The sequence below is a fragment of the Odontomachus brunneus genome, unplaced genomic scaffold (assembly GCF_010583005.1).
Source record: "Odontomachus brunneus isolate Ranch 3 - 2012 unplaced genomic scaffold, Obru_v1 Obru_scaffold_050, whole genome shotgun sequence".
NCBI lineage: Eukaryota > Metazoa > Arthropoda > Insecta > Hymenoptera > Formicidae > Odontomachus > Odontomachus brunneus.
In genome coordinates, this window is record NW_022639500.1 from 567,078 (window position 1) to 592,705 (window position 25,628).

The 25,628-nt window shown below is 39.9% G+C and overlaps 2 protein-coding genes across 4 annotated transcripts in view; both read right to left on the reverse strand.

Annotated features, from left to right (window-relative positions):
* The window catches only part of LOC116845243 (synapse-associated protein of 47 kDa), an 84,403-nt gene extending 73,296 nt beyond the window's left edge, over positions 1-11,107 (reverse strand). The window contains exons 1-3 of one of the 2 annotated variants that reach the window (XM_032817707.1): positions 10,739-11,107; positions 6,557-6,772; positions 5,889-5,974 (exon numbers count right to left, since the gene is read on the reverse strand). In XM_032817707.1, coding sequence (XP_032673598.1) covers positions 5,889-5,974; positions 6,557-6,772; positions 10,739-10,878 — 442 coding nt within the window. In that variant the 5' untranslated portion in view covers positions 10,879-11,107. The remainder of the gene's footprint in view (positions 1-5,888; positions 5,975-6,556; positions 6,773-10,738) is intronic. The other variant, XM_032817708.1, reaches the window with a different exon arrangement.
* Positions 11,108-11,520: 413 nt separating this feature from the next.
* Positions 11,521-16,805, reverse strand: LOC116845245 (mitochondrial pyruvate carrier 4-like). 2 transcript variants are annotated; one of them, XM_032817715.1, is made up of 4 exons: positions 16,501-16,805; positions 14,822-14,862; positions 13,956-14,152; positions 11,521-13,532 (listed from the first exon to the last, which is right to left on the reverse strand). In XM_032817715.1, the coding sequence occupies exons 1-4, from the start codon at positions 16,598-16,600 to the stop codon at positions 13,475-13,477; spliced, it is 396 nt and encodes a 131-aa protein (XP_032673606.1). In that variant the 5' UTR covers positions 16,601-16,805; the 3' UTR covers positions 11,521-13,474. The 2 variants fall into 2 exon arrangements, with proteins under 2 accessions (XP_032673606.1, XP_032673607.1); XM_032817716.1 differs by having other exon boundaries at positions 16,544-16,802.
* Between the last annotated feature and the right edge of the window lie 8,823 nt (positions 16,806-25,628).

Consider the following 25,628-nt stretch of genomic DNA (forward strand, 5'->3'; position numbering starts at 1 on the left):
GAGAGAGAGAGAGAGAGAGAGAGAGAGAGAGAGGTGGGCGTAGTTGTGTGTGTGTGTATGAGAAAGAGAGGGAGAGAAAAAGCTGCGGTTATGTCGTAGCCGCTGATTTTCCAAGAGCGAAGGAAGAGTCGACCAGGCCGGGGGTGGTCGTATTGATCGACGAAGATGGGGTCCAACCCCTCGACGCGAAAGGACGGACGCTACTTGCTGACTCGATCTGGTTACTCTCGACGGGACTCGGTCGCGAACATTTCGGTGGCTGAAACCACCCACACTCATATTCGCGCTCACATTCGCATTTACATACATATACACGTACGCATCATACTTAGGGTGAAACGTAGAGAGATGGGACGGTTTTAACGACCTTGGTACTCCTGCGAGTGGCGAAATTTGTCCAGGATCAACGGAGCCCGGGTGGATCTAGGTGTCTGATGCCTCGGGCCAAGGACACACGCAACGGCCGCTCTCTTCCACCCGTTTGCACAAACCACCCCCGCCGGCACTCTCTGGTAAACTCGCAGTCCTTCTTTCTCTCTCTCTCTGTTTCACGCGTGATATCCGCTTCCCTTTAATCCCGGCCGGATTAATTCGCATACTGCGATTGGTGTTCCCTCGACTGGAACACTCACGACTAGAACACTCACGACGTGCACTTTCCCTTTGAAGTTTATGTATGCGCGATCATTACAGAGTAGTTAACGCGAGAATTCGCCGATTAGGTTCGCGGGCTTTTCATAATTATGTGAACGCCACCGAGATTATTTCGCGCACCGCTCGCGGATTGACAATGCAAATCGCGAAAGAGGAGTGCTAAGTCGCCGCGAATGATCGAAGTGTTTCACTCTTTAATAGCTATTTGATCTTACGTAAGTACGCCTATGGACTCTTCAATGGCTCGACTCATCTGGCAGCGACGATACTCGACTGTGCACACGTCTACGTGTGCAAGTCCCAGGCCAAGGACAAACCTATCAAGCCCGTTTCTTTCCTTGCTCATTCAGCGTTCGTTAATCTTCCTCCCTTTCCCTATCTTGTTAAACTTCGCTCGATTCACGCTGCTACAGCGAACGAAGATATATCAAGGAGTTGTGAGATTGAAAAAAGTCGGCAAAGTCGAGGATAGTGGGACTTACCTTACCTCTCGCGCCGCGAACTGACGTTTTCTCGATTTGCGTTTCGCGTGTCTGATATTCTAGGCAGACGACGCGGATATACTCCACTCTTACGCGCTGATTGCTTATTCAAAAGCAAGAGAAGTTTTCGGGATCGGGACACGATGACCGTCCGTGCGCGAGACGTGTCCCCTTTCTTTCGTGTGCGCCGAGCACTTCGCGCTCATCGAGTCGTTAAATTGAAAAACAGACACGAGTTCGGAATTTAAATGTGCTTTTTGTTGGAAACTAAACGCAAAAATATAGTCTTGCTTTATGTATTTCAAAATATTCGTCGTGCCAACGTTAAATATTCTCTTCAATTTTTAATGGGCAGAAAGAGAGAGAGAGAGGGAGAGATAGAGAGAATATTCTCTCCGAATCCATAATAAACATCACGACCGCTACAGTCAAATATTTTATTGTTTATATGAATAGCGCAACAGAGATTTCACAATCGATTGCACCTGCACGATCACTAATATCAACGCTCGGCGGAATTCTGGGCCGAGGTGCAGATTTCATGGGCCGGTGCTTCGATTCGATCGATGGCCACCACAATGCCACGTGGCATCCTGTTTGTGCGAAACAACGCGTCGCGAAATCCGCTTTGCGCGTGGCGAGAGCGGCGTTTGCCTCGATAAGTAAGAACAAAGCTCTAATTGAAGCCACACATTCAGCCATCGTAAATTTCTAAATAACACCCGCGGCCATTGCAAATATCATTTACACGTTCACGTGTGAGTTATTCCAGGAGTGCGAAGATATTCATACTGACCATCTAACGGTTAATTTAAACTGCGTCAAATATTTCGTGTCGGCTAACCTCAGTGCGCGCGCGTTTGCAAGATAACCAAATACACTAAACTATGCAAGTGATGCTCGAGAGCACCGAACCGCTTTGCTCTCGCCAAGCGAGAACGAAGAAAAGGGAGGTATATATCGGCAGAAAATTTCTCCTAAGCGACGGCACTTAACCGTTTGCCTTTGCGACTTCCTCTTTGTCCGCAAAACCGCTCGGAGAGTACTGATGAAAGTGCGATTTCCGATAATGCCATTGTAAACGCTCCACCGCTGTGTACGCAGAACGAGTAAACGCCGAGTTGAACGAGCAAAATAACTCTCTCCCTTCCTATCTATCTACCTCTGTCGTTGAATTTTCTCGAATCCACGGTTGTTGTCATGAGCAATAAATTGAAAAAGCAGGATATTTATGCGACTCATCTACAATGAGATTGGTAGTAGCCAGTAAGACGTAAGCAGGAAGCAAATTGATCAATCACGATCGACTATTAGAAGAATAATAATCGACTGTGATTCGTCAATTTGCTTACGTCTTACTACCTCCTATTGTCAATCCTATTGTAGATGGACCTTTAGTAATCGTCAATCGCAACAAAATCTGATGCAGGATTTAATTTAACCTTTCTTTTTTGAGCGCACCATCGATTTCATAAAAAAGCGATTTTTTTTCGGGACACAATCAAATGTAAATAAATTTGTACTCTTTTATTACTTTTTCATCGGCTTTTATATTACACTCTGTTAAATTTCTGATCTTTTATTATTTATAAAAAAAATAAAAAATTGTAATTTTGATCAATTCAAAGCTGAGTTATAAAACAAAAATTGTTTGTGCAAATTTGCACGTGTGGTGTCTTCTGCCAGAATTAATCATATCTCATCATTACGTGCATTATATGCTCGTGATAATAAAAATTTAGAATCAAAATAGTTTAATTTGTTTTTGATTCTCAGTTGTCTTTTATAGTTTACTTGAATTATATTAATCGATTTTTGTATAGTGTTAACAGCGTTAACAGCAACGTACCGTGACTTCCATTATTTGCAAGCAAAAATACGCGACGTATCCGGGTAGTGGTGTTTCAAAGAAAGAGAAGAGAAGAAGAATACTTTTGCGAGATCGTGCGAAGAATACGTGTAATTTAGAAGCATTGTATCTTCGTTGTGCGTTGGGAAAACGCCTTCGGGGCCGCGTACGGGATTTGCGCGTGATAAAGATCGCTATGAATGATATAAAGACAACTTTCGGGGAAATGTGGGAAAAGAAGCCACAGTCATGTTTCGTCGTATTTCGTAGTCTTATATCGCGTGTGCACAATTCACAGTTATAACCGCTCTTGGCAGAAATCGAATTTTCCGCGGGAACAATGGCGGGTCAGATTTAGTGGCGTGCGTAATCAAAGGATCGGCGATCAAGGTAAATTAGCCCGGCGTTTGTGCGACTCTGCTACAATCGTACGAGGTTAATTCGAAGAGTTTTTAATTTATTAATTCCCGTCTAACGCACACTCTCTTCCGAGACTCGCGTGTGGAACACAAATGGAGAAATATCGGCGCGTGTTATGGGAAATATTCCCTCGTGGAGGAACACAGTGCGTTTGAAAATTATACGCTGTAATTACTGCCGGCATCATCTCTCTTGTTGTCTTTGCGAGTTAAAATAATTAATATTGAATGGTAATGATGCGAAAACCTTCTCATCCCACCCGGCTCATGTCGGAATTAAATGAAAGTTCGTGCCGTGATTAAATATAGACAAATGTAAAGCCATCGCGAATAAATAAATATCCTGCAAAAGCTGATCTCGAGCGAGCCGATATAGGGCATTCGTGATAAATTTGTTCGAGCACTCCACAGTTCGAGTCGCGCCACAGTTTGGGTTTCACTCTCCAAAATTCGCAGAATGCACCGTACTGAAGGGCCGTCCTTCCAAAGAGCATTTTCCCGCACAATTCATACGAATGCCGAGCGTATTTCATTTTAGCGGAAAGTCGCGGCCGCGCGCGGTCACGCGCCGAGGTTTCGGAATATTTCGCTTCCGTGGCCACGTCCTCGCATTGCGCCTCGTTCTCTCTTTTGCCTTGAGCTTGCGAAGAGCTCGCGACGCACGACGTTCACGCGCCAGTATTTTCCGTCCCGCATCTTGGAACTCCCGTTACGAGGCACACGCTTCCGACAAACACGCGAATTCTCTTGCGAAATGAAATACGATCGTTACGCGCGTTAAGTGGGTGTGTCGAGTCGTATTGCGGGGAAAGTCGCGCGCGCGAGGAACAACAATGCGCGTAAACGCACGCGTGCAGAAAAAGCGATGAGCGTCTCCTTGTTAACGTCGACAGAACGCGCGCAAAACGACCATCAATATGTTTTCGTTACGTTTTCAACGCGAAAAGGCTCACTTGTAATATCGAATTCGCGATTGTGGAAATGGCAGTTTTCGTGGAACGAATAGATTCTTCGTGAGCCACGGAGCTATAACCAAGCACGCGCGACCTATTTCAAAAAGAAATCATTATTTGCCGACGCGAATATCCCGGGCTGGGCTGCTAAGTAACAGCCAAGTACTGTCGTGACAGAAGCGTTTATTCACGCATTAATCCGAACGCGCTTAAACGGATGAATGTTAAACGTGACGCGACGCGACAAGAGATTTCCGAGCTGATCTCGGAATCGTGTTTTCGTCGCGAGTCTGCGGCGAAACCTCGGAAGAACTCCTCTTTGAGGAGATCGTTTGAAGAATCGGTTCGAAAGCCGATTAAATGCGACCACTTGCGGCGCATGATAATGTGCGCAATTATAAATCGCAATTATAATGTTCGGTCGCTCAGTGGTACTGCCGCGCATGCTGCTAGATCCATCGCTCGCAAAAGCGTGACATATATCACCGGTGAATATGCACACACGCTGCCACGCTTATCCAGATAATCAAATCTCTATTATACGCGATGTACGAACGAACACGATATCGTGCACGAGTGAATGCCGAAATGAGTAGCGAGTGTGTTCTGTCCGCGTGAAATAGTCGCGATCGATGTTCGCACGCTCTTGCGATGTTTTAATGGAAAATTTTGCATCGTTGGTCATATAAAAAGAAAAACATACATTTCATTAATTTCCTATTTGCGCTATAAAGAGCACAGGCTGCCTTTATGCCGGCGTTAACATAAGCTACTTTTACGCGAGTTTACTCCCGGTATCTCTCCTCCTTTATATATATATATATTTATAGTCTGAAATTTAACTAAAAGTTTTCATCATATATGTATATATGTATACACAATTTTCTGAGTAAAGCGACGAATTAAAGGGCCGAGTAATTTTTCTTTGACATGGCGCGCAAACGGAATTGTAATTGCGGTTAAAATCGAGTATAATCTCTCTTTGCGAATATTTTATCAAATATTAAAATACCTGGCAGTATTGCATGAGAGTTTGTGTATTTACACGCGCTATTGCTAAAGACTGAAATTGCTAATATCTGACGCGCGCTGAATTTTTACGACGAACGCGCTCTTCCAATCTTGTCTATCTACTAGACCGACCTAAGAGCGCGATGTATTTTACAACGAAACACATACATACGTTCGAGCGCGGACGCAGCACGTCGACACGTTTAAAGTGATATACGCCGCAGGATTCGCCGTGAGGGTGAGGAGTCTCATGAAAAATATCGCGTAAGGCACTTTAATCCTACGAGCAACAACGTAAATGGCATTCAAAGTGATTCCTCTGCTAGAACGCGACCATCGATCTTCGCAAGAAGTATCCAAGTATCCGAGTATCCAACATTAATATCGCGGATAGATAAGTTAGAATGAGGGTGAAAAGGTACAAGAAAAGCGACTCGTGCGTTAACATGTCACTCGCTATTCCAACGGCGAATTCGTCGTGTGGACGAATAATAAAAGAATAATATCGAGGGAGACTTACCAGCACCGAAGGCCTGCTGTCCGTTCTTGTCGTCAGTCGGGGTACCCTCTAAACTGGCCGGTCCGCTGTCTGCCCCGCCAGTCGCACTGTGAAAATATTGTGCGCGCCATTATTTGTCTCACTCAAGGACGAACAACATATCGTGTTCGTAAACGGTAATATCGGGTCGAGTCATAAATAGACTGCGAATGTCCATAGAAATATACATTTTCATGGAAAACGCACAGAGACGACGGAGCATGAAATCGAGATGTCTTTTATCCTGTGATAATGCATAGAATCCACACATCTATTGTGAATAAACACATCTATGCACGAATTAACGGCAAATGTATATACTCGCGTGAACATTCGCAATTTGTTAACAGAAAATTTTTATAAAACAAATAAATTTGTTTCTAAACATCTATTCAACTTGTCTACTGAATGGGGATAGGTCAGTAATAGAGGGTAATACCACATAATAGAAAGTAATACATATATATGTATATATGTATATATATATATATATATATATATATATATATATATAAGAAAATACACGTAGGAGAGTATAGGTGTTGCATTATAAAATATAGTTTACAAAGAGAGACAAAGAAAGGGGACACAAAGATTGTATTTATGACTCAACCCAATAGTGAAACATGAAACACATAGATGCCACATACTCTGAAGCCCACCTGCTTGCATCGTCATCCTTTACTTGCTCGCCGACGGGAGCCTGGGTCTCCTGAGGAGCCTGGCTCTCTTCTGTCTCGATCGGCGGCGGAGCCTCACCCTCGCCGGTCCCGGCGCCACGGCTTAAGCCGGGTATTCCGCCGCTCAACCAGCCGGACATTTGATTCTTCACCCCGGCGAACATTTCCAGTTTATTGCCTTTCGGGCTGCAAGAAGGATTCCGGATGTTACGGGCAGGCATGCATTTAAACTAGAATTCTAGAGGCGAAAGGGGTTCCGCGAAACGCTGAATAATGAAAAGACATTTCACGGAAGGCGCGTACAATGAAGATTTCAGTGTGCAAGCGTGATTATCGCATGTTGTACTGTAACTACGACGCACGATAAATTAGCGACAGAAGAATAAATTGTTCAAATTACGCGGGCGAAAATGACGCATGAGTTTTTTAATCGCTCGTCCGCGAATTTTCGCGTGCAAATTCGTTTCAAAACTTTCTTGCCGGGGCCAAGATTTAATGTCTCGCCTGAGAGAAACGTAGAAGCTGTAATTTATATGCGGGATACCGTCATGGTAACAATACCGCTAATTACTAGTCAAAGGACTTACACAGGGACATATGAAAGACAAAATTCCCAACCAGCTCTCGTAATTACGCTCGAGTTATGAATTTCGACAGAACAGATAAGGCTACCGAAAATTCCGAAATGCATTACGTAACGGGAGTTCACGGAGGTCGTAACTCGATTTGCATGCACAATGGAACGATAATAATTCCACGTCTTTCGTGTTAACACATGCTAAGAACATGTTATAAGATATTCGCTACAATGTATATACAAACGTATAACAATCATGAAAAGTAGAAAAATATAACAATCACGCGAGATATTTGTGAGAAAAAGGAAATATACTTTGTCACGTATTTCCTGATTAAAGCATCATAATCTCCTGTTTATCATAATCTTCTTGATTTTTTTTCTACACATTAAGAGAAAAATGTTTTAAATAAACAACATTTACTCGATTGCTATTAATAACGTATTTATATACTAATATAAAATATTTTTCAAATAAAGAAATATACATTTTCTTAAAACTTCAGCTTTTCATGAAAGCAATTGTATATTCTACTTAAATAAAAGAATTTAGATTTAATTAAATGTAATTACGAGGCCACAACGAATAAAAATCTTTCTTAACTTTTTTTCTCTCAGTAATACATAACCGAGTATCGAGCCATCGAGTTACACTAAAAATTCATTAATGAGGAAATCCGTTACTTGATTTCACAGACTTGACTCCCGAGACTTCAGTCGTCGGAATCTTCCGGCGTAAAATTGCTCGGTGCGTAAACATCAGATTGAATTTTCACAAACGGTGATGCGAACGGTTTGTCGCGTGCGAATAGATGACGTTATTGCGGACGAAGCATCGCGGTTTCCATTTCGCGAATCCCGCACACTTCTGTGTACAAGATACATACATATATATATATATATATGTATGTATATTCCGCCAGGTGGACGTCGATCGAATGGACCATCGCGCGGATTGATTTCGCACGAACGTACGCTCGTTCTGTGTGCACTGACATTTGACGCGCGTTGTCAATGTGCGCACGCATCCCGATAAATACAGTTGGAGCACGTAGTTTATAAACACGCGCGGTTGTAAATTGAAATCGTGCGAGCAAGTGCTCGCCATTTACAAACGCGTCAATTCGTTAAAATCGATTGTCAAGGCTCTGGTTGTCGCGTGTCACAAAGGAGAGTTGCCAAAATCGCACTTGATTTTTATTTCACGTTGATAGTTCGCACAAAATAAGATACAATCTGAAACTTTTTGTTTATATTTCTCATTGCTCATTTATTCCTCATTTCTATCGTTGGATGTATCGTTCGCATTGTGAGTAAAAGTAGCAAATCATATCAAACGACATAAATCAACGAGTATATAAATCAACGAGTATATAAATCAACGAGTCGCGATAACTTGAAACGGCAGAGTGGTATTAACGCGAATTGGTCTCGTGTGTCTTTAAATATATATATCATTAATTGAATGTTAATTTTAAAATTAGAAAGGCGGAAACGGGAGACAAAATGGAAAAGATCGTGGATAGTTGCATTTGTAGATCAAACATATCGATAACTAATATGCATTAACGTATTATTGCGGACGCTTTCATATCTGTTTTTACGTGAGATTATTAATTACAATACGCAAATATCTCAATTAACTTATTCAAATAACATCTGCTGTTGAATTATATAGCCGGACATATCGTATATAATAGTGTCGCGTGTTATCGAGCGCGTCACGAACTGTGTTGTAATTAACTGAGACAGATATATAAAAAGTATAAATGTATTGTAATTAACTGAGACAGATATATAAAAGTTGTCATTGTCACGGCAATGATGATACATTTGCAGTATCGATAACGTGCAGCTTATCGTGAACGTATTGTTGAACGCGCGAAGCTGCATTTGTTATAATTTTTCAGCGTTACAAAATCGTGACATACATCTAGACGACCTATCCAACGCGCCGTCGCATTACGATGTGACCTATCATCATGGATAAGAAACTTATGCCGCAGTTCGAGCTTTTCGAAGGATCTCGCATCGATTTTATGCGTTCTCTATATCGCTCGTATTTCAACTGCGCATATTTGTGACATTTGACGACAGTCAGTTGTCGAAGCGCTGGCAACACAAGTGGACCCAGTTGCACAAGTTTTAAGAAGAACGAAGTAAAAGTTGTTACCGCGTTAAGAATTATCGATACTTTATGCTTCATCGTAGCGCTTGCTCGGTTAAAAAAAAGAGAACATTGTGAGAACATTATGCGCAGTACTGTTACTTCAAGCTCTACTTGCGCTCTCTGTATTTAAGACGAGATAAATATGTATATTCCAGTCGCGAGACGCACCTAGAAAGAACAGATTCCGCCAAAAGGATATTCTTTAAAAAGAAGACTGACAGCCGAGAAAAACAAAGGAAACGAGAACGCAACCTCGCTGGCGTATCGCGAGTAAATCCGTCGTCGAATCGTACGAGACGTAAGGGAGTCGCGCTACTTTACGTAAGTCGTACGTTATTGATCTAATCTCGAAAATGCATCCGGCCGGGATATTACGACCCTGCTTTTAAATGGTGGCGCAACGTGTAGGCGATGAAAAAGACAGAAAAGAGAGAAAGAAAGAGAGAGAAATTAGTTACGTTTAGCAGAGAAAGCTGCTTTGTAAATTTTTGAATCTGATATGTGCTTTTAGATTCAGCCAAAATTAAGAATACACTCTAATTAAATGAACGAATTTTGCTACAGCTGCAAAGCAACTTTATCTGCTGAATGTAACTATTACTTATACGTGGCACGTATGAGTGCGCGTGTCACGATCGAAGACCTCGAAACGAAAGAACGACGACGCCCGCAAATCCGCGTGTCACGTCTTCCGAATAGCGATCTATTTGCCTGAGACCGAAACCGCCATTATTTCGCTTGCGATAGTCCGATCCGAGTCGGAAGTCAATTCGTTCAGACATCGGGCGCTGTAAACACACGAGGTGACCTCCGTGTTTATTCGCGGCAGCCTGACGCGACGCGCTCACTCGCTTTTCCGCGTGTAATCACGATGATATCGCCATAATCTTGTCAAAAATTGAATTAGGGTGAGCACATACCGATCTCTCTCAATCGTCGCCATTATCACCCGGAATGACGTGTGCACCATGCGATGTATCGAACGTAGTATTCGGCGGCGGAATCGATTTCGCGTTAAGCCCATATCAGACTACCAACAGGCCGACCCGATTGCCGACTCTTAGTGGACCAATCACAAGGAAGTCGCTTCACTGTGATTGGTCCATTACGAGTCGGGTCGTCTGTCCAAATAATAGTCTGATACGGGCTTAAGCCGTGCACGACTCGCGGCTAACGTCATGACGTACATCGCGAACGCGCAGGCACACGTCCCGCGGTGCCTGCACTAACAGCGCGTACAACTACGCATTATCTTGGTTTTATTAAAACCAAGCTCTGAGAATGATAATAGCGAGATAGACACACTTATTCGCGAGAGGCATGAACGTATTAGACTATTCGCGAGTAGCTGAGTTTGACGTCTCGGCGCAATGATTATAGGCAGAGTACAGGATGGCGTACATACCTGGTGTTGTTCTTTTTCTCGAGATCACCGCCGATCTCGGCTTCCGGGGACGCGGCTTTGGGCTCGGCTGGCAACTCGCTGCCATTCTCGGGCTTCTTGCCCATCCAGTTGGACACCTGGTTCGTCAGGCCGGAGAACATCGTGCGACGTACGTGTGGCGAGCTCGAAAGAGAGCTGGATACTGTATTCTTCTCTCTCTTCTTCCCACTGTCTCTTTCGGCTAATCGACGGTTCTCTCTTCCGTATGGCCGTAGAATCGAGCGGGACTGTCACGAAGCCCTCGCGGGACCGAAATGACGACGAATACACGGAGTCACCTCGTCCGTCCTCGCGACAGCGCTACCACAGACTGCGTAGTCGCACGTGATCGCGCGCAACTCGCACGGCGCAGCTGCCGCGGCGCTGGCGCCGCCGTGGCCTTGCGCGGCCGGCCGATGAATTAGTAGCGTCTAGTAGGGTCTAGAAGCATCGATTGCACGCTCCACGCGAAACGAGCGCCGCCTGCTCTCAGAGTATAAATCACGTTATGTGAGTGAGAGAGACAACCAGGAGATATTTTCGAAAGAACGTGTGACGATTAACCGAATAACGGCTATTGATTTTCTAGATGATTGATACGAAGCTGCGTTTGAGGTATTTATTATTGCGACTAAGGCAATTAATATATCTTCTTTTTGCGAGAGTAGCATTAGCAGCAAAAGAGAGAGAAGGAGGGAGAAAAATATAAAATATCTTTTAGTATGGAACAGTAAAATATTATAAATGTTTTTAAAAACGCGAACAATAATAGATCAATTTTATTTAACCTAGAGCTTTGTAGACGTTCTTTATAAAAAATATATTCTCGTGTTATGGATAGACACGTGTAGATATTATCTCTTTTTACTTGACGTAAAACAAACGATGGCACTCTGTCGTCAACGATCGAGATAGCTTGAATTTTATAAGAGAAACGATGTTTTATAACATAAATTCTAAGTTTAGCAACCGTGTACTCGTAACCATGTACTCGACGAATTTCTATCGTGACACTGAGATATTCGTGAAATTAACAGCAATACTGTAGAGGTTACCGCGAAATCTTAACAAAGCTCATTAGTCGAACGAGGTAATTACCTTGTTTTCCTCACTTGGCGACACGAAACATCTGCGTATTCGACATTCACACAAATAGACAACACAGTTAAACATTGATTGCTCTCATTAAATATTGAGCGCATTATTTTCTTACTTCGGAAGTCGGGGAATCAAACCGTTGTGTAAAACCGGAAGCACACAGAGAGACGTAAATAATAAGAAATTTAGCTAATCACAGTCGATTATTCTCCTTGGAATAATCGATTCGTATAAGAAAAATCGATTGTGATTAATCGAGCTGGCGACCATGTTTAATTTGAAAGTTTTAAGCTGACTTCCCGAACACTAATTAAATTTTTAATCGGCGATTAATTGGAAGAATTGTCAACAGCAATTTGTAATCTGTTGTTTGACAATAATCAAAATATTGATCATTCTACGTAATATTAATACTTAATAATATCAATTTTAGATACAAATTATAAGAAAAGAGCACGATTATTTTTCTTAACTTTTAATAACAAACTATCTTTTCTTCTCTATGTTAGCAACTCCGTCAATTAAATTAATTATCCACTAGCTTAATCAAAATTTGGAGAAAGCCACTCTAAGGCTAGGAGCAACAAAAGAATATCAGCAGTAAAACTTAAATAATCGATTGTGATTGGTTAATTTCCTTACTGTTCACGTTTTTCTGTATACCGTTCTAATAACTTCTTAATAACTTACCGTTCAAACCAACTGTTAAAAACATCGAAAATTCACGTGCAGATGAATCGTCACGTCGCTATCGGACTAGATCGTTTCACTTGACGACGCAGCGACATTAAAAATATCCGTACTTTATTTCAACTGGCCACAAGGCGAGGCAGTTACAACAATTATCGAATAAAGTATATTTTGTACATTTGTCCGTCCCTCCGAAGTGTCGCATTACGTCGATATGTTGTGCGGAAGCACCGTGAGCAAGTTAGTATTATGTATAAATCGTAATAGCGATGAATTAATGGGGCGCAACGGTATTCAGTACGGTATATATACACAGTTTAATCTACAGTGTCTGTTATACCCAATACTACCTGCTCGTTTCGTGTTCGTTCGTCTCATGTTGTATGTATTGTACTCCATTAGTTCATCTTGTACCCGTACAACGCAGGGCGCATTTTTTTGATCGCGCCAAGTCAACGGGAAGACTTTACGAAGAAGCACCGTATGTCGCTTCGTATCACAGTTTGGCGCGAGCAGCCCAGAACGTAAACATTACATAAAAACCTCATGACATCTTTTTCAGCTCGTCTCGCGATGAATGGGAACATATATCATGACGACATGCATGCCGGCTTCGTTCAGAGATACATACTACTTGTCTACAGCGTCGGATCGTTGAACGCGCACAATATAATTGTACTACATCTTCACGGTTTTGAGAAAATCTGAGTTGGTTGGTAAGTTTAATAGCTCGCGCGCGCGCGTCATGATCGTCTCGCTCGTAATTCAGATATATTGGTCAGATACGCTAAGCGTCACGTTATTAGACGGTTCGTCTGCGACGAATTCTAAGTGATAAAACGTGAACGTATTTGATTGGAACGCGAAGTAGTGAAGAATTAAATATTCCGGATTTCGTTTCCTAGGAATGTGCATCACCGTCGACTATTGTCAATGAACTGGATCTGACGACTTTGCTGCTTCCAGAGCAGCTTGCTGGCGTTGATACCTGAAACAAATATTAATATAGTAAAGTTAAAAGAGAGCAGTTAGTGGTAATCGCATTTGAAACATAACATAATGCCCTGCGACATTAAATGATGTAAATAATGTAAATAGTATGTGCGCGAGAGCGAGCGGAAAAATTGGCAGACTATTGTTTGTTTAATCCTACCGGCAATGTTATTAGATAAAAAGTTTTGTAGCGATTTCTGCTTAAGATAACCCGAAATTTGTATCTATTATCGTGTGATCTTCTCTGAAAATAAAATAAAAAGGAATAGGAAAAGGTATGTCTTAGAAACATTACTTGTAGAAACTTAGAGCTTTTGAAATGCAAATGTCAGGGCATATATGTTTCTCAAACGAAATTTGCCAAAAGAATTATATAAAATTTATCAAATTCTTTCAAGGAACACGTGGAGATAATTACATCACAGCTCTCGACACTTGGTAAATGGCTGTACACGCGACGAACAGATTCACACTAAAGAGGTTCCAATTTTTCGGCGTAATGGCTAAGGAGTATCTGGTCCAGATTAATCCAGTGATGCCCAAGGCACAAGATTGGCTGATGGAGACTTTATGCGCTGGCCTCTGCAAATCACCGAGACCGGCGATTACCAGCCCCTGCAAAAATTGTAGAGAAGAAATGATACAAAGAATACTTCTCGACATGGAGCTCATGTAACAATGTAGCATTATGATGCGGCACATTCGTTCTTTCAAGTTATATCATATTTTTGTCATTTATAATTTTCATATCCATGAAAAATAAGATATCTCGGCTGAAAATAAGACGCGAAGTATATGTACATTTCCGCTGTAGTTGTAGTCACACAATCGAAGAGGAATCGATATAATACAACATGAATATGAATAGCGTTTGGAATATTTTTGTAACGCGCGTTCGTGTGCCAACACATATTACGCAGCAACTGCCTTGAGGCGAAATTGGTTTGTGTACCAGCGAAGTGCCGTATGCATATATGCCGCGTTATTATTGAATCATGTAACATTCAGCGACATATAGTTCGAGCATCGAAAATGAATCGGCTAAATAGAACTTGTATTTCGAGAATGAGAGAAAAACAATACAAAAATGCGGTTGGAAATATTTATCATAAGAGGTAACAATGAGGATATATTTAAAGTTGCGTTCGTGTCGACTCACTTAAATATTTTGGCTCTTCGCGATTCATTCTGTAATCCTGCTTGATTAATTTTCATTTATCGGAATACTACGATAAGACGTTCAATGAAAAATCGATGCTGGAAAAACAGGAAATCATTACTAACCCATTTGAAGGCCGGTGCCCAAAAGAAGATGGTTTGCGGACCTAGAAAAAGATACATATTGCAGAAACGACTAGTAAACTGCGACTAAGCATACTGTGACATAACGTGCAATTTGTATAGTGCATTACTTGTTCTTTTGTTTCCTATTTTCGTCGATTATGTTGTCATTGTTTCCTCAATTCCTTAAATATGCACGAAGTGCATTCCGCAAACGCAGCAATTACTTGAAATGTTTTTGTACGAAATACATAAAAATACACTGGTCTTATTACGTCGTAACCTCGCGTCGGGCTAAATTTGTTCGCGGATATTTACATACCGTCCGAGAGGAAAACGTTGCCAGGGTTTAATCGCAGACAATAGTGATGAATACGTCAGCACAATTATTGATGCATACTATTTGCTGCGCTATATATATCCCCGCGATTCCCCGCGACTCTCTTTCTCTTCCTCTACATATATATATTTCCCCGTATTCTTCCGTTCTAGGTCGAATAAGTTCATTAGAGCAATCTTGAATTACGGACACTAAGCCACGCGCGGCCTTGTTTTCATTCACACTTTAATACGGTGAAGGTACGCTCATCTCGGAGCCAACTACTTTGAAGAAAATTATAGAAAATAGAACAAGTCGACACGAGTCGATAATAATACGTCGTCTGTCTGACAAATCTTAAAATAGAGTAACAATTGATTTTGTCCCGTTATAACGGTAGATACTTTCTCATCGCGACAACAATCTGTTATCTTACCGAGATGTTTACTTTCCGTCCAATCTACTATTGCGAAAACTTATCGCGACGAGAGTACCTGCAAGTAGCAAATGCAAATGAATTTGTGAACTTACTTGGCACTAGTCGCAAGCGTTAAAGATTCTTAAGTAAGACCGACAATTGTTATACAAATTAATGAGATTCGCGCGGCACGGCCAACGAGTGTAGAAATGCGAACGACCACGGTGAGTAGACTTATGGAGATTAGGACAAATGACGCGATTTTAATTAATTCGAAGTGTAGTTAAACGAGAGCTAGAAACGCGAAGACCTTGAAGAAACTGCACTGTAAGGATTAGAATATTGTTGCTCGCGTGTACTCTGCGCCGAGTCTCGTAATCGACCGCGACAACGACGGCGGAACGTAAACAAAAAAAATGTATCTGCGTTACTGGTCAATAAGGGAGCGGCGAGTGATAAAACGAGATGACATAGAATGGAGTACGCGTGTGCGTCTAGCTAGTAATTCTCTCGAGAATAATTAAGACCGAGAGCACGCAGAAAAACATAAACGATAAAACTTTAACCAGAAACAAATTAAACAATCGCTGTGTACAATTCTCTGTATGATCCAAAAACAATCAATCGATTGGTCAACTTTTCTACTATTTACGTTTTTTAGATGCTATCCGTTTGAGCGTGTCGATATCAGCTGACTCGTCGCTCTGAAATTAGGAATTATTTAAAGAGCCGAATCATCGTTTAGTTGATAAAAAAATAGACAATAAAAGAGAGAAGAAGGTCGGTACAAATCAGGTGATTTAAGCGATTGCGTATGTGATTTCTCGGAGATAAAATATTGTTTGTACACAACGAGTACAATTGCCACGTATACATTTTTCTGCCATATTTCTCGAGCGCGTCACGCAACACACGCGATCGCGTACGCACGCACGCACGTGTCACCTGCCATAGCACAGCCCGACGATCGACCGACCACTTTACTGACCAGCTGGATGTTTCCATAGAGGCTGCAGCTTCTCGGGCACGAACTTGCTGATGGCATTCATCGAGTTCTTGTAGATCACCGACATCGTCGCTCACGGTCGTTGACTCTCGATTACCTCACTCTCGCAAAATCGAAAGATCGCGGAAAACAATCTGGTTGGCGAGGCGGGACGCTCCGACGATCCGCGCGCTGCAACCGAGAAACGCGAAGTGCGACGACGGTCGCGACGCTCGAGACAGTGGTTGGTCGATTCCGTCAGTGGCACCAGAGAGAAGCATGAGAGCGGCACCAGTCTGATTTCAATGGCCAGAGCTAAGTGCATTTTCGAGACGCCATCTAACAAAGTGCGCCTTTACTACGTTCGTTAGGCGTATTTTCGCGGTGATAACAATAAAATGCGCCTGGTTCGTGCCCGTTGTACTTCCGTACAATGATAGCAAGTTAGAAAAGGACAGATCGCTCTAATTTTTGGTCTGTTCTTTTCAGCTGTACTGCTGGTGCAATAAGTTAAAGTGAGACAAATATATGTTTTCTCACTCTAACTTATTGCACCAGTTCAGCAGTGCAGCTGAAAAGAACACATGTCTCATCACTGGGTGTTTTCCATTTAATAACACAAGTCGACACAAGCCGCATTCTGTCTTTGTTCAATATTCAATGAGTGACTAAGATAGGATGATGCTTGTGTCGACTTGTGTTATTAAATGGAAAGCACCCACTGATGAGTGGATCGCGCGACGTAAGCGAGCTAGCGACAATATTATCGCAAAACTAGATCATCGCAGTCACGCGGCTCTAGGGGATGCGATGCCTAAGAAATGCCGCGCCGGAGGATTCGACTCGGGCTTTTCTGAGTCGATTCAAAAGTGAGCTTCACTAATTTGTACTTATAATTAGAAATCCGACAAAACTGAAAATTTTTGGAAACGAGTTCCTTAATGCCTCCATCGTCGTGTAACTAATTAATACTCAAATAAATCTGTTTTTTTTTGTTGCAGAGACAAGCACTCGACTCTAAAGGGATGCTGCACCGGAGGATCTGGCTCGAACCTGGCAGAGTTGGTGCAAAGATGAGTTTCACTAATTTGAATTCATAATTCCGATAAATCTGATGAAACTGGAAATTTTCTTGTTTGAAATCGAGTTCCTTAATGTCTCCGTAGTCGTGTGTAATACTAAATTAAATCTAGTTTCTGTTGCAGAGACGAAACAGACAACCAGCCGACTTTTAGGGGCTGCTGCGCCGGAGGATCTGGCTCGGGCCGAACGGGGTTAGCTCGAAGGTGAGGTTTATTAATTAGTATTTGTAATTATAAATCTAATAATATTGATAATTCTCTTGCACGAAATCGAGATAATTTGAATCGAATCAAAGATTGCGTTAAATCGTAATTACACGCGGGGAAAATTTTTTCTGAGTAACATTACCATTTGAAAAATTTTGATTTGTTCTGATTAAGAGATTTATTTGCAACATTGAGAAAAAGGAAAGTGGAATATTCCAAATGTGAATGCGTTCTGAAAAATTCTTCCAGCGTGAAAAATATCGCGTTTATTTTTTTTTTAAAGCCTTCAAACTTCTTCACTCAAATCGTCATCAATGCACCAATCTAATCGGCGAAATGGTATTTTTCTGTTCCAGAAACGAAAGCAGAATGTGGCTATCCTGATCAGCGGTTTGGTGAGTCAAAACAAGAAACATATTGATAATAGAGAGACAAAAAGTTTTTCGATGTAGTGCATGCTTATCGAATCAATGCGATTTACTTTGCTGTAGTTGTAGTATGTGTACGTGCCGTTCAATAAAAATTACACTGCTCGAAACAATTGGAAGATCACTTTTTCAAATAATAATACTAATGATAATGCATATTTTAGACACAATTGGCAAATAAATTTTCAAGTATTTTTTTCCCAATGTATATATATTTAGAAATTGATTAACTTAGATTATTGATTGGTCGACAATTTTTATCGGAGGAAATTTTGATTAATTAAATCCCAATACTATCTGGTAGATACTTAAAGTATTGAATATACGCTCTGAACATTCAAAATTTTGTAAAATTATTCAGTTTTGTTGAATACGATCTTCCAGGTGTTTCGAGCAGTGTACCAACGCGCAAAGAGATTGCGCCAACGTGCAAAGGGATTGCGCTATAGAAAATGCACAATCACATCACCCGCTTCATAGATCTTCCGCCGGTCGTTAATTTTCTCAATTTTCTCTCTCGCATGAGCTTGAATGACGATTGCATTTTATAAAGTAGAGTTTGTGCTTCGTTATTAAGTAAAATTCAATATCGTGCGACACTTGCGCGAAGCGATCTAACGTGATTATATAAACTGCTCGCAAAATTAATTTCACAATTGTCGGAAAATTTTCAGTTTTAATTTTTCATTTAGAGTTAGAGTTTCTTAACGCGGGACACAATGCTAGCGAGAATTGACCCTTTGCGAAAAACGCGATGTACACAAGTCAGACATGCGAGTAATTGTTTATTTACTTACGCGGCGCGCGACAAGTTCCATCGAACGAAGATAAACGTCTCACGCGGTAACATTTTTTTCGCGTAAATTTTGAATAAAATCTTTATCTCTATCGTTACAATATTTATAGTTTTTGATTTTTCATTCACGCTCGCGTTCGCGATTATTAATTTGATAGGATTGCGAATTTCATCGGATCGTATTTGCGGAAGAGTCGCGAGCAAACTTCGCAGAAATATTGTGGAGTTGTTATCCACAAAAGCATTGCAGAATTGTCTTCGTAAAAGTATTGCAGAGCTGTTATCCGCAAAAATATTGCGGAATTGTCTTCGCAAAAGTATTGCGGAGCTGTTATCCGCAAAAATATTGCGGAGATGTATTGCAGCCTACTATGTTGCACCATCGAAACGTTATATTAGGGATATTCTGAGTCGTAAGAATTCCGCACATATTACTTCGCCCACGCGTCGAAAGATTTCATGAGATCGGCCTTCGCGTCGCGTATTCCTTTCGCTCGCGGATTACATTTTCTTCGTAAGCGATTTGCGTCGCGCGTGTATCAAAGCCATATTACAACTCGATACTACAACTCGATTGGATCGTTACTGAATTCGTCGCACATACTCGTCGTTTATCCGAAAGGCCGATATTTCCTCGAAGACGCAGTTCGCGATATTTCATATGCAATTCACAACTCGGAGTGTATCCACCAAGAAAAACGGGATTTTTTGTGAAACCTCCGTTAAATTATCGCGGTCGGGAGTGCATTACAGGTGATATGGACACGAAGACCATCGCAGTGTCAGATGCAGTAACACGATGGCTGGTGGACCCTGGACACCGTAGGACGACGCGCAATGGTGAGCGCTCAATTTAGACGCTCATATAGTAGACACAAAGCGTCACTTTACGTAGATTGCATGCACGTAGACGTAAATCGCATTGAGTCCGACGGGAAGTAAAGTAAGAATTAGAATTTGCAATTCGCCGGAGTTACGTAAAAATGATCCAACCAAAGAATTTAGCTTTGAGATTTTCGCAATAGTTTAACAAGTCAAGCATTTCCATTTCTTTTTCTTTAAGAGTACTGAGTAACTCAATCCTTAGAAAAATGTGCAAAAAGACGCGACTGGTAAAAATAATAAAATCTGTTTCTTAATTCATTTCAAGTATTTATAAAGTTTGAACATTTCTTGTTTGATTTAAAAAGATGTGAATAAAGTATCTGTTGATAAAAGCTTATAATTTTTTGAATTGGATCATTCTTGCATAACAATGGCCAATTGAAATTTCGACTCGACAGGCTTTTTTCTCGTCGGATTGTTTCTTAATACTAATGTATATTAAACTGATATATTTCAAGATGTCATATTTATATGCTCTGTATATGCTATATATATTTTTTCATGCTCTATATATGTTTCATATATATCCTAGGAATACTCTATACTATATATCATTTGATTAATATAATTTATAATTTGTTATGTCGTATTATCGTAATAAATACGACATACTACCTTTTCGGAGATATTTTCTTATTTATATGCGTTTGTTGTTGACAAGACGACAAATTAAAGATAACAAATTAAATTAGAAACAAAAACCGAAATGTTTCGATTGCCCGCTAAATTATTAAGCCAAGATTCAGACGCGAGTGTCTGCCAAATCATTAAACCGAGATTCGAACTGATTAGCTTTGAGGTTCCGCTAAATTATTTAGCCGAGATTCAACCGAAGTATTTTGTATTTCCGCTAAATTATTAAGCCCTTGCTGCGTTGCAAGCTTTGCGCGGTTTTTGCTGCAAATTTGGCACTAATTGCCCGACAGCAAGATCTGTCGCCAAAACCGTAGCCTAATGTAGACACAAATGGCTATGGTGTGGGTGTGGGTGTGGCTATGCTTTTGCTGTGGGTTTTTGATCAAATTTGCTGCCAATCTGTGCGCAGTCTGCGCTCAATTTGCTTACTAGGTATATATATATCGTGCTCCCATGTTAAATCAAATATGTAACATGTTTTATACATAAATTTTGTATATTTATGTATTGTTTCATATTATCCATTTTCCAAATTCTTTTTTCTTCCAAAATTACGCAGAACGCAGCGCGTGAAAGACGAGACTGATGAGTGTTGATCTAGCTTTGTGATAAGATCGCTGCTAGCTCGTTTCATGTTTACGTCTCGCGGCTGCTCATCTATAATGTGACAAAAACAGAGCGATTGGTCGTCTGTCTTTTTCTAACTTACTATCATTTAAGGATGTACCACTGCAAAGTGCGCTTAACGGATGTAGTTAGGCGCATTTTTGTTAGATGGCGTACCTAAGCTCTGGCCGCTGAAACCAGACCGGTGGCCGCTCTCAGGCTTCTCTCTGCTCTTGTGTTACTATACGCGCAGCCGTGAGATATTACGAACACTACCGGCTTTACACGAAGATGTACGAGTGCTGCTGTTTGAAAGATTCCGCATAACACGATATTAATTTATTCAATTTGTCTTTATATCATATTAGAAAGATCATAGAAATAGTTTTATCGAGACAGTCTTTAACAATAGTGTTATCCAATGAACGTTTGGATTGCACTTCAAGTGACTCCATGTAGTAACTATTCTACATGATGATAGCTGTATTTTGTTAACATTATATACTGTGATCTTTCAAGCTGTTCTGAACACTTCGAATGCCTTGGATAACGAAATTTTCCATTAATATCATGCTACTGTGAACGTGAGATGTGTGCACGCATGCGACATGTGTGTCGAAGTGTACATCGAGTCGATCATTTCGAATTTCGAGGATCTCAATCACATGTTCAGATCGATGTAATCGAACCGGTTACGGAATGGCGTAGACCGCACGTCGGGCTTGAAAAGCCGGCTCGTATCCACTGTTTATTTGGTCCATCGAGAATGACCCTTGCATCTGATCGTCGCCAGGAATGCGGTAAATGAGTGTTTTGTATTAGCATAATGAAATATTACGAAATCACTCACGCAAGTGATTATATCATGGTAACGCCTTATCGGTGGTATCGAGCAGTGTAACATGTACGTTCTTGTTTTTGGCGGTCGCTACTTCTTGCATTTTCGGCTCACCAGAATGAGTCTCACCCTCGAATCATCGCCAGGAAGTAAGTTTCGCGCGTCGTCGTGACAAAATGTTCGTTGAACACTCGTGATCATCTCATGTAATAGCTCGTCGGCGGTATCGAGCAATGTAACATGTACATTCGTGTTTTTATGGCGAGTCGCGGGTCTGTACATTTTCGGCTCACCGGCGCGAGTCTCACGCGCGGGTTATCGCCAGGAGAGTAAATTTCGTGACGAAATATCGTTGAATATCGTCAAGAGTAATTGTCTCGCATAACGGTGTCGTACAGAGCGACATGTACAATAGGTCATAACAATAAACTTCAGAACGTAGCTAATAAGCGTTTAATAAAAAAACGAATTATTCAAAAATAAATTCTCTCATTGGTTCATCGGTTACACTCTGAAATTCATTGTATTTTGCGACCCACTGTACCAAGTGAAGCATCGTACGCAACACTCGAGCGTCGTAACTGAATTGTGCGCTTCAATCGGTTCCGGAAAGTATCATGACGCGTGCGCCAGTGCAGGTTTGAATTTGCTTCGTATTTCTCGTGGTTTCTCGTCTCGCCAAAAATGAGCCTCGCGTCCGAATCGTCACTGGGAATGATACAAGTAAGTCTCGTATATTGTCGTGACGAATTGAATACTCATCGGGATTGTGAGTAACAACTTGTCGGGAGTGCCGAGTCGGCACGCTGTTCAAAGCGTGCTATTGTTTGTTTCCAGCTCGTTGAAAGTACTTCCGTACGAATTGTCGTTAGAATTATGCCGTAGTGAGATATTGTCGAGTAGCCGCGAAACAAACAAACGTCGGGAGTACCGAATGAAATATCGCGTAGATGACTGTTAACAGTTGTGTATTTTTTTAAATTTTGGATATTTTTTATTGGATAATGGAATCGACGATGTAGTAGCGACTTATGACCTCCTGTTACAGGAAAGACATTCGGATGTGGTTGTCTAAGCAGGTCTTGCAGATGAAAATTTGACGGAAAATCTGAATAGTAAGAAAACTGAAAAATTATTATAGCGTTTAAACAACATAGCAGATATATCTAAATACATCACTAAATTGCCTCTTGTTAATCAACGTATACCGATATAGCTCATTTTATTTAGATATTATGGATTGTAATAAATTTTTTATTAGTATATTTTTATTAGTAAATTTTTCATTATGAAACAAATGAAAAAGATCATATATGAAACGTTTAAGTTGTTTAATTTTTTTTTATAAATATAATTTATATTATATAATATGTGCAAAATATTGAACTATTTATATCGGTATACTAAACCTGAGTGAGTGGCCTTGCAGAAATGCTGACATTGACCGAGAGTTCCTAATCGGATACTCTGGATGCTTGCCAAAGCATCCCTTATGACGGTCAAATTGTCTATTAATAAAATACCAAGTGTTGTTTAGTATTGATATATGAATGCTGCACTTTCCAATTTTTAATGTTTTAAAAAGTAATCTTTTCAGAGTTCTGATAGATATTTTTAAAAATATTTTACATATATCTTATATAAAAAGATAAGATAACAATTATAATTTGAACAATACTTATAATTAAAGTGCATCGTTCACACATACACGTACACATATAAGTATTAGGGGGAATGACATATGTAAGAAAGTAACGTCGTGATTCTTTGTAGAATTTTTTATTATTATTTTTTTGGCATATTTTTATAACAATAATTAAAATATAAAAACTCTAAATTATACGTCAAATAAAAATATATAAAAAGAGAAGAAATTGAGCTGAGTCAGAGAAAATGCAGATTATCTGATTGCATTGTTCAATCATCTCAGTCACTCATTTCTGGACAAATTAGCAGCAATGGGTTTTGTCCAGCAAATGATTTCCAGAGAAAGACTCGCATCTAATCATTACTATTATAGATAAACTGATATACGTTAAAATAAACGCCTGAAATTTACTCTATCCAGGACATATTGGATTAGATGCAGTCTGATCATGATTTGCACCAAAAAAGATATTATCTATAAATGCATCTTAACAGAGAATTGCGCGGATACATATGTGTGAATATCATCCACTGAGATATAATTACTTTTTACATTACACTATACATATTCGCATACTTATATAATAAACTCGTCCTAGACATGTTGTACATATCCATAAGGCACATACACGTCGAGTTTACGACATTCTTGCTATAATCTGTTGTGAAAATTATTACCTCATCAACGTACTACATGATAATGTACGTACGAGACATGACGACAATACACAATTGAAGAATGAATCTAGTAAAATTGAAGAACGGTCATGCTTATCAGTCTCTTTTTCATGTCCTTTGTGTAACACCGAGCGAGACACTGGTTTTGAAAAATTAATACTTAAAAATATTAATATAAAAAAAATACTGTCATCATGTCGTATATTAAACGATTATTAATACCAAATATATTATCATACAAATGTAGTATCATACAAATTATACACATAAAGGACATCAGATATATCATTTAGTTGATATTATTATACATAGACACACAGACATACATACGTACACATGAAGGAACATATCAGTGTGTTAAAAAAAGGCAAGAGACCATTAATAAACTCACGGCAGTTATAATTATGCAAAAGAGTACAATTAAGGAATGTACATATGTGTATTTATGCATAATATATCAACTATTGCGTTGTTTTGCTATCCTATGATTTTTATTATTTTTATGTAATGTATTTAGATATTGTCATGTATTATTGCATGTCCTGAATGTGTTCCCACGTATAAATTTTGAATAATATTAATATATCACAAAGAGTAAAATCCTCCAACGACCACAAAAGAGAGTCGTTATTAAATATACAATATACAAATACCTTCTAAAGATATACAATACAACCTATTTACGTTAACGAACTCATCTTTGATGAATATTCGTTAATGTAAATATTTATCTATAATTAAGGAAAAGATAATCAAGTTTTTAAATATGAAATATATCTAATATATCGAGATAAAACTGCGCTAACTACGCAAAATACATGATTAGATTGATCGAATAACATTTTTCCAAATATGAAATAATATATTGGCAAAAGCAATATAACATTTGCCAAAAATTATTTGCAACGATCGTTTGCAAGATCGTAGAAATATACTTATTATGTATGTACATTTGGCAGCTAGAGAAATTTTTCTAAAAGTTTTACAAATGGCACAAATATATAAAAGATTTATACAAGGAACACGTGTATTTAAGATATAAATGCATTTTTGTGATCCTTGTTTTTGTGTATTGATTAAAAACTTGATGTTAAAAATCGCGATAAAAATACGTGTCAAAAGTATTTTATATTGTATATAAATAGTAAAACGGTCTGAACTTTTTTTTTTATAAATGCGATGGCAGTAGCATGTATAATAAAAAGAAAAAAATGAGTGTGTGTGTGTGTGTATATATATATATATATATATATATATATATATATATATATATATATATATATAT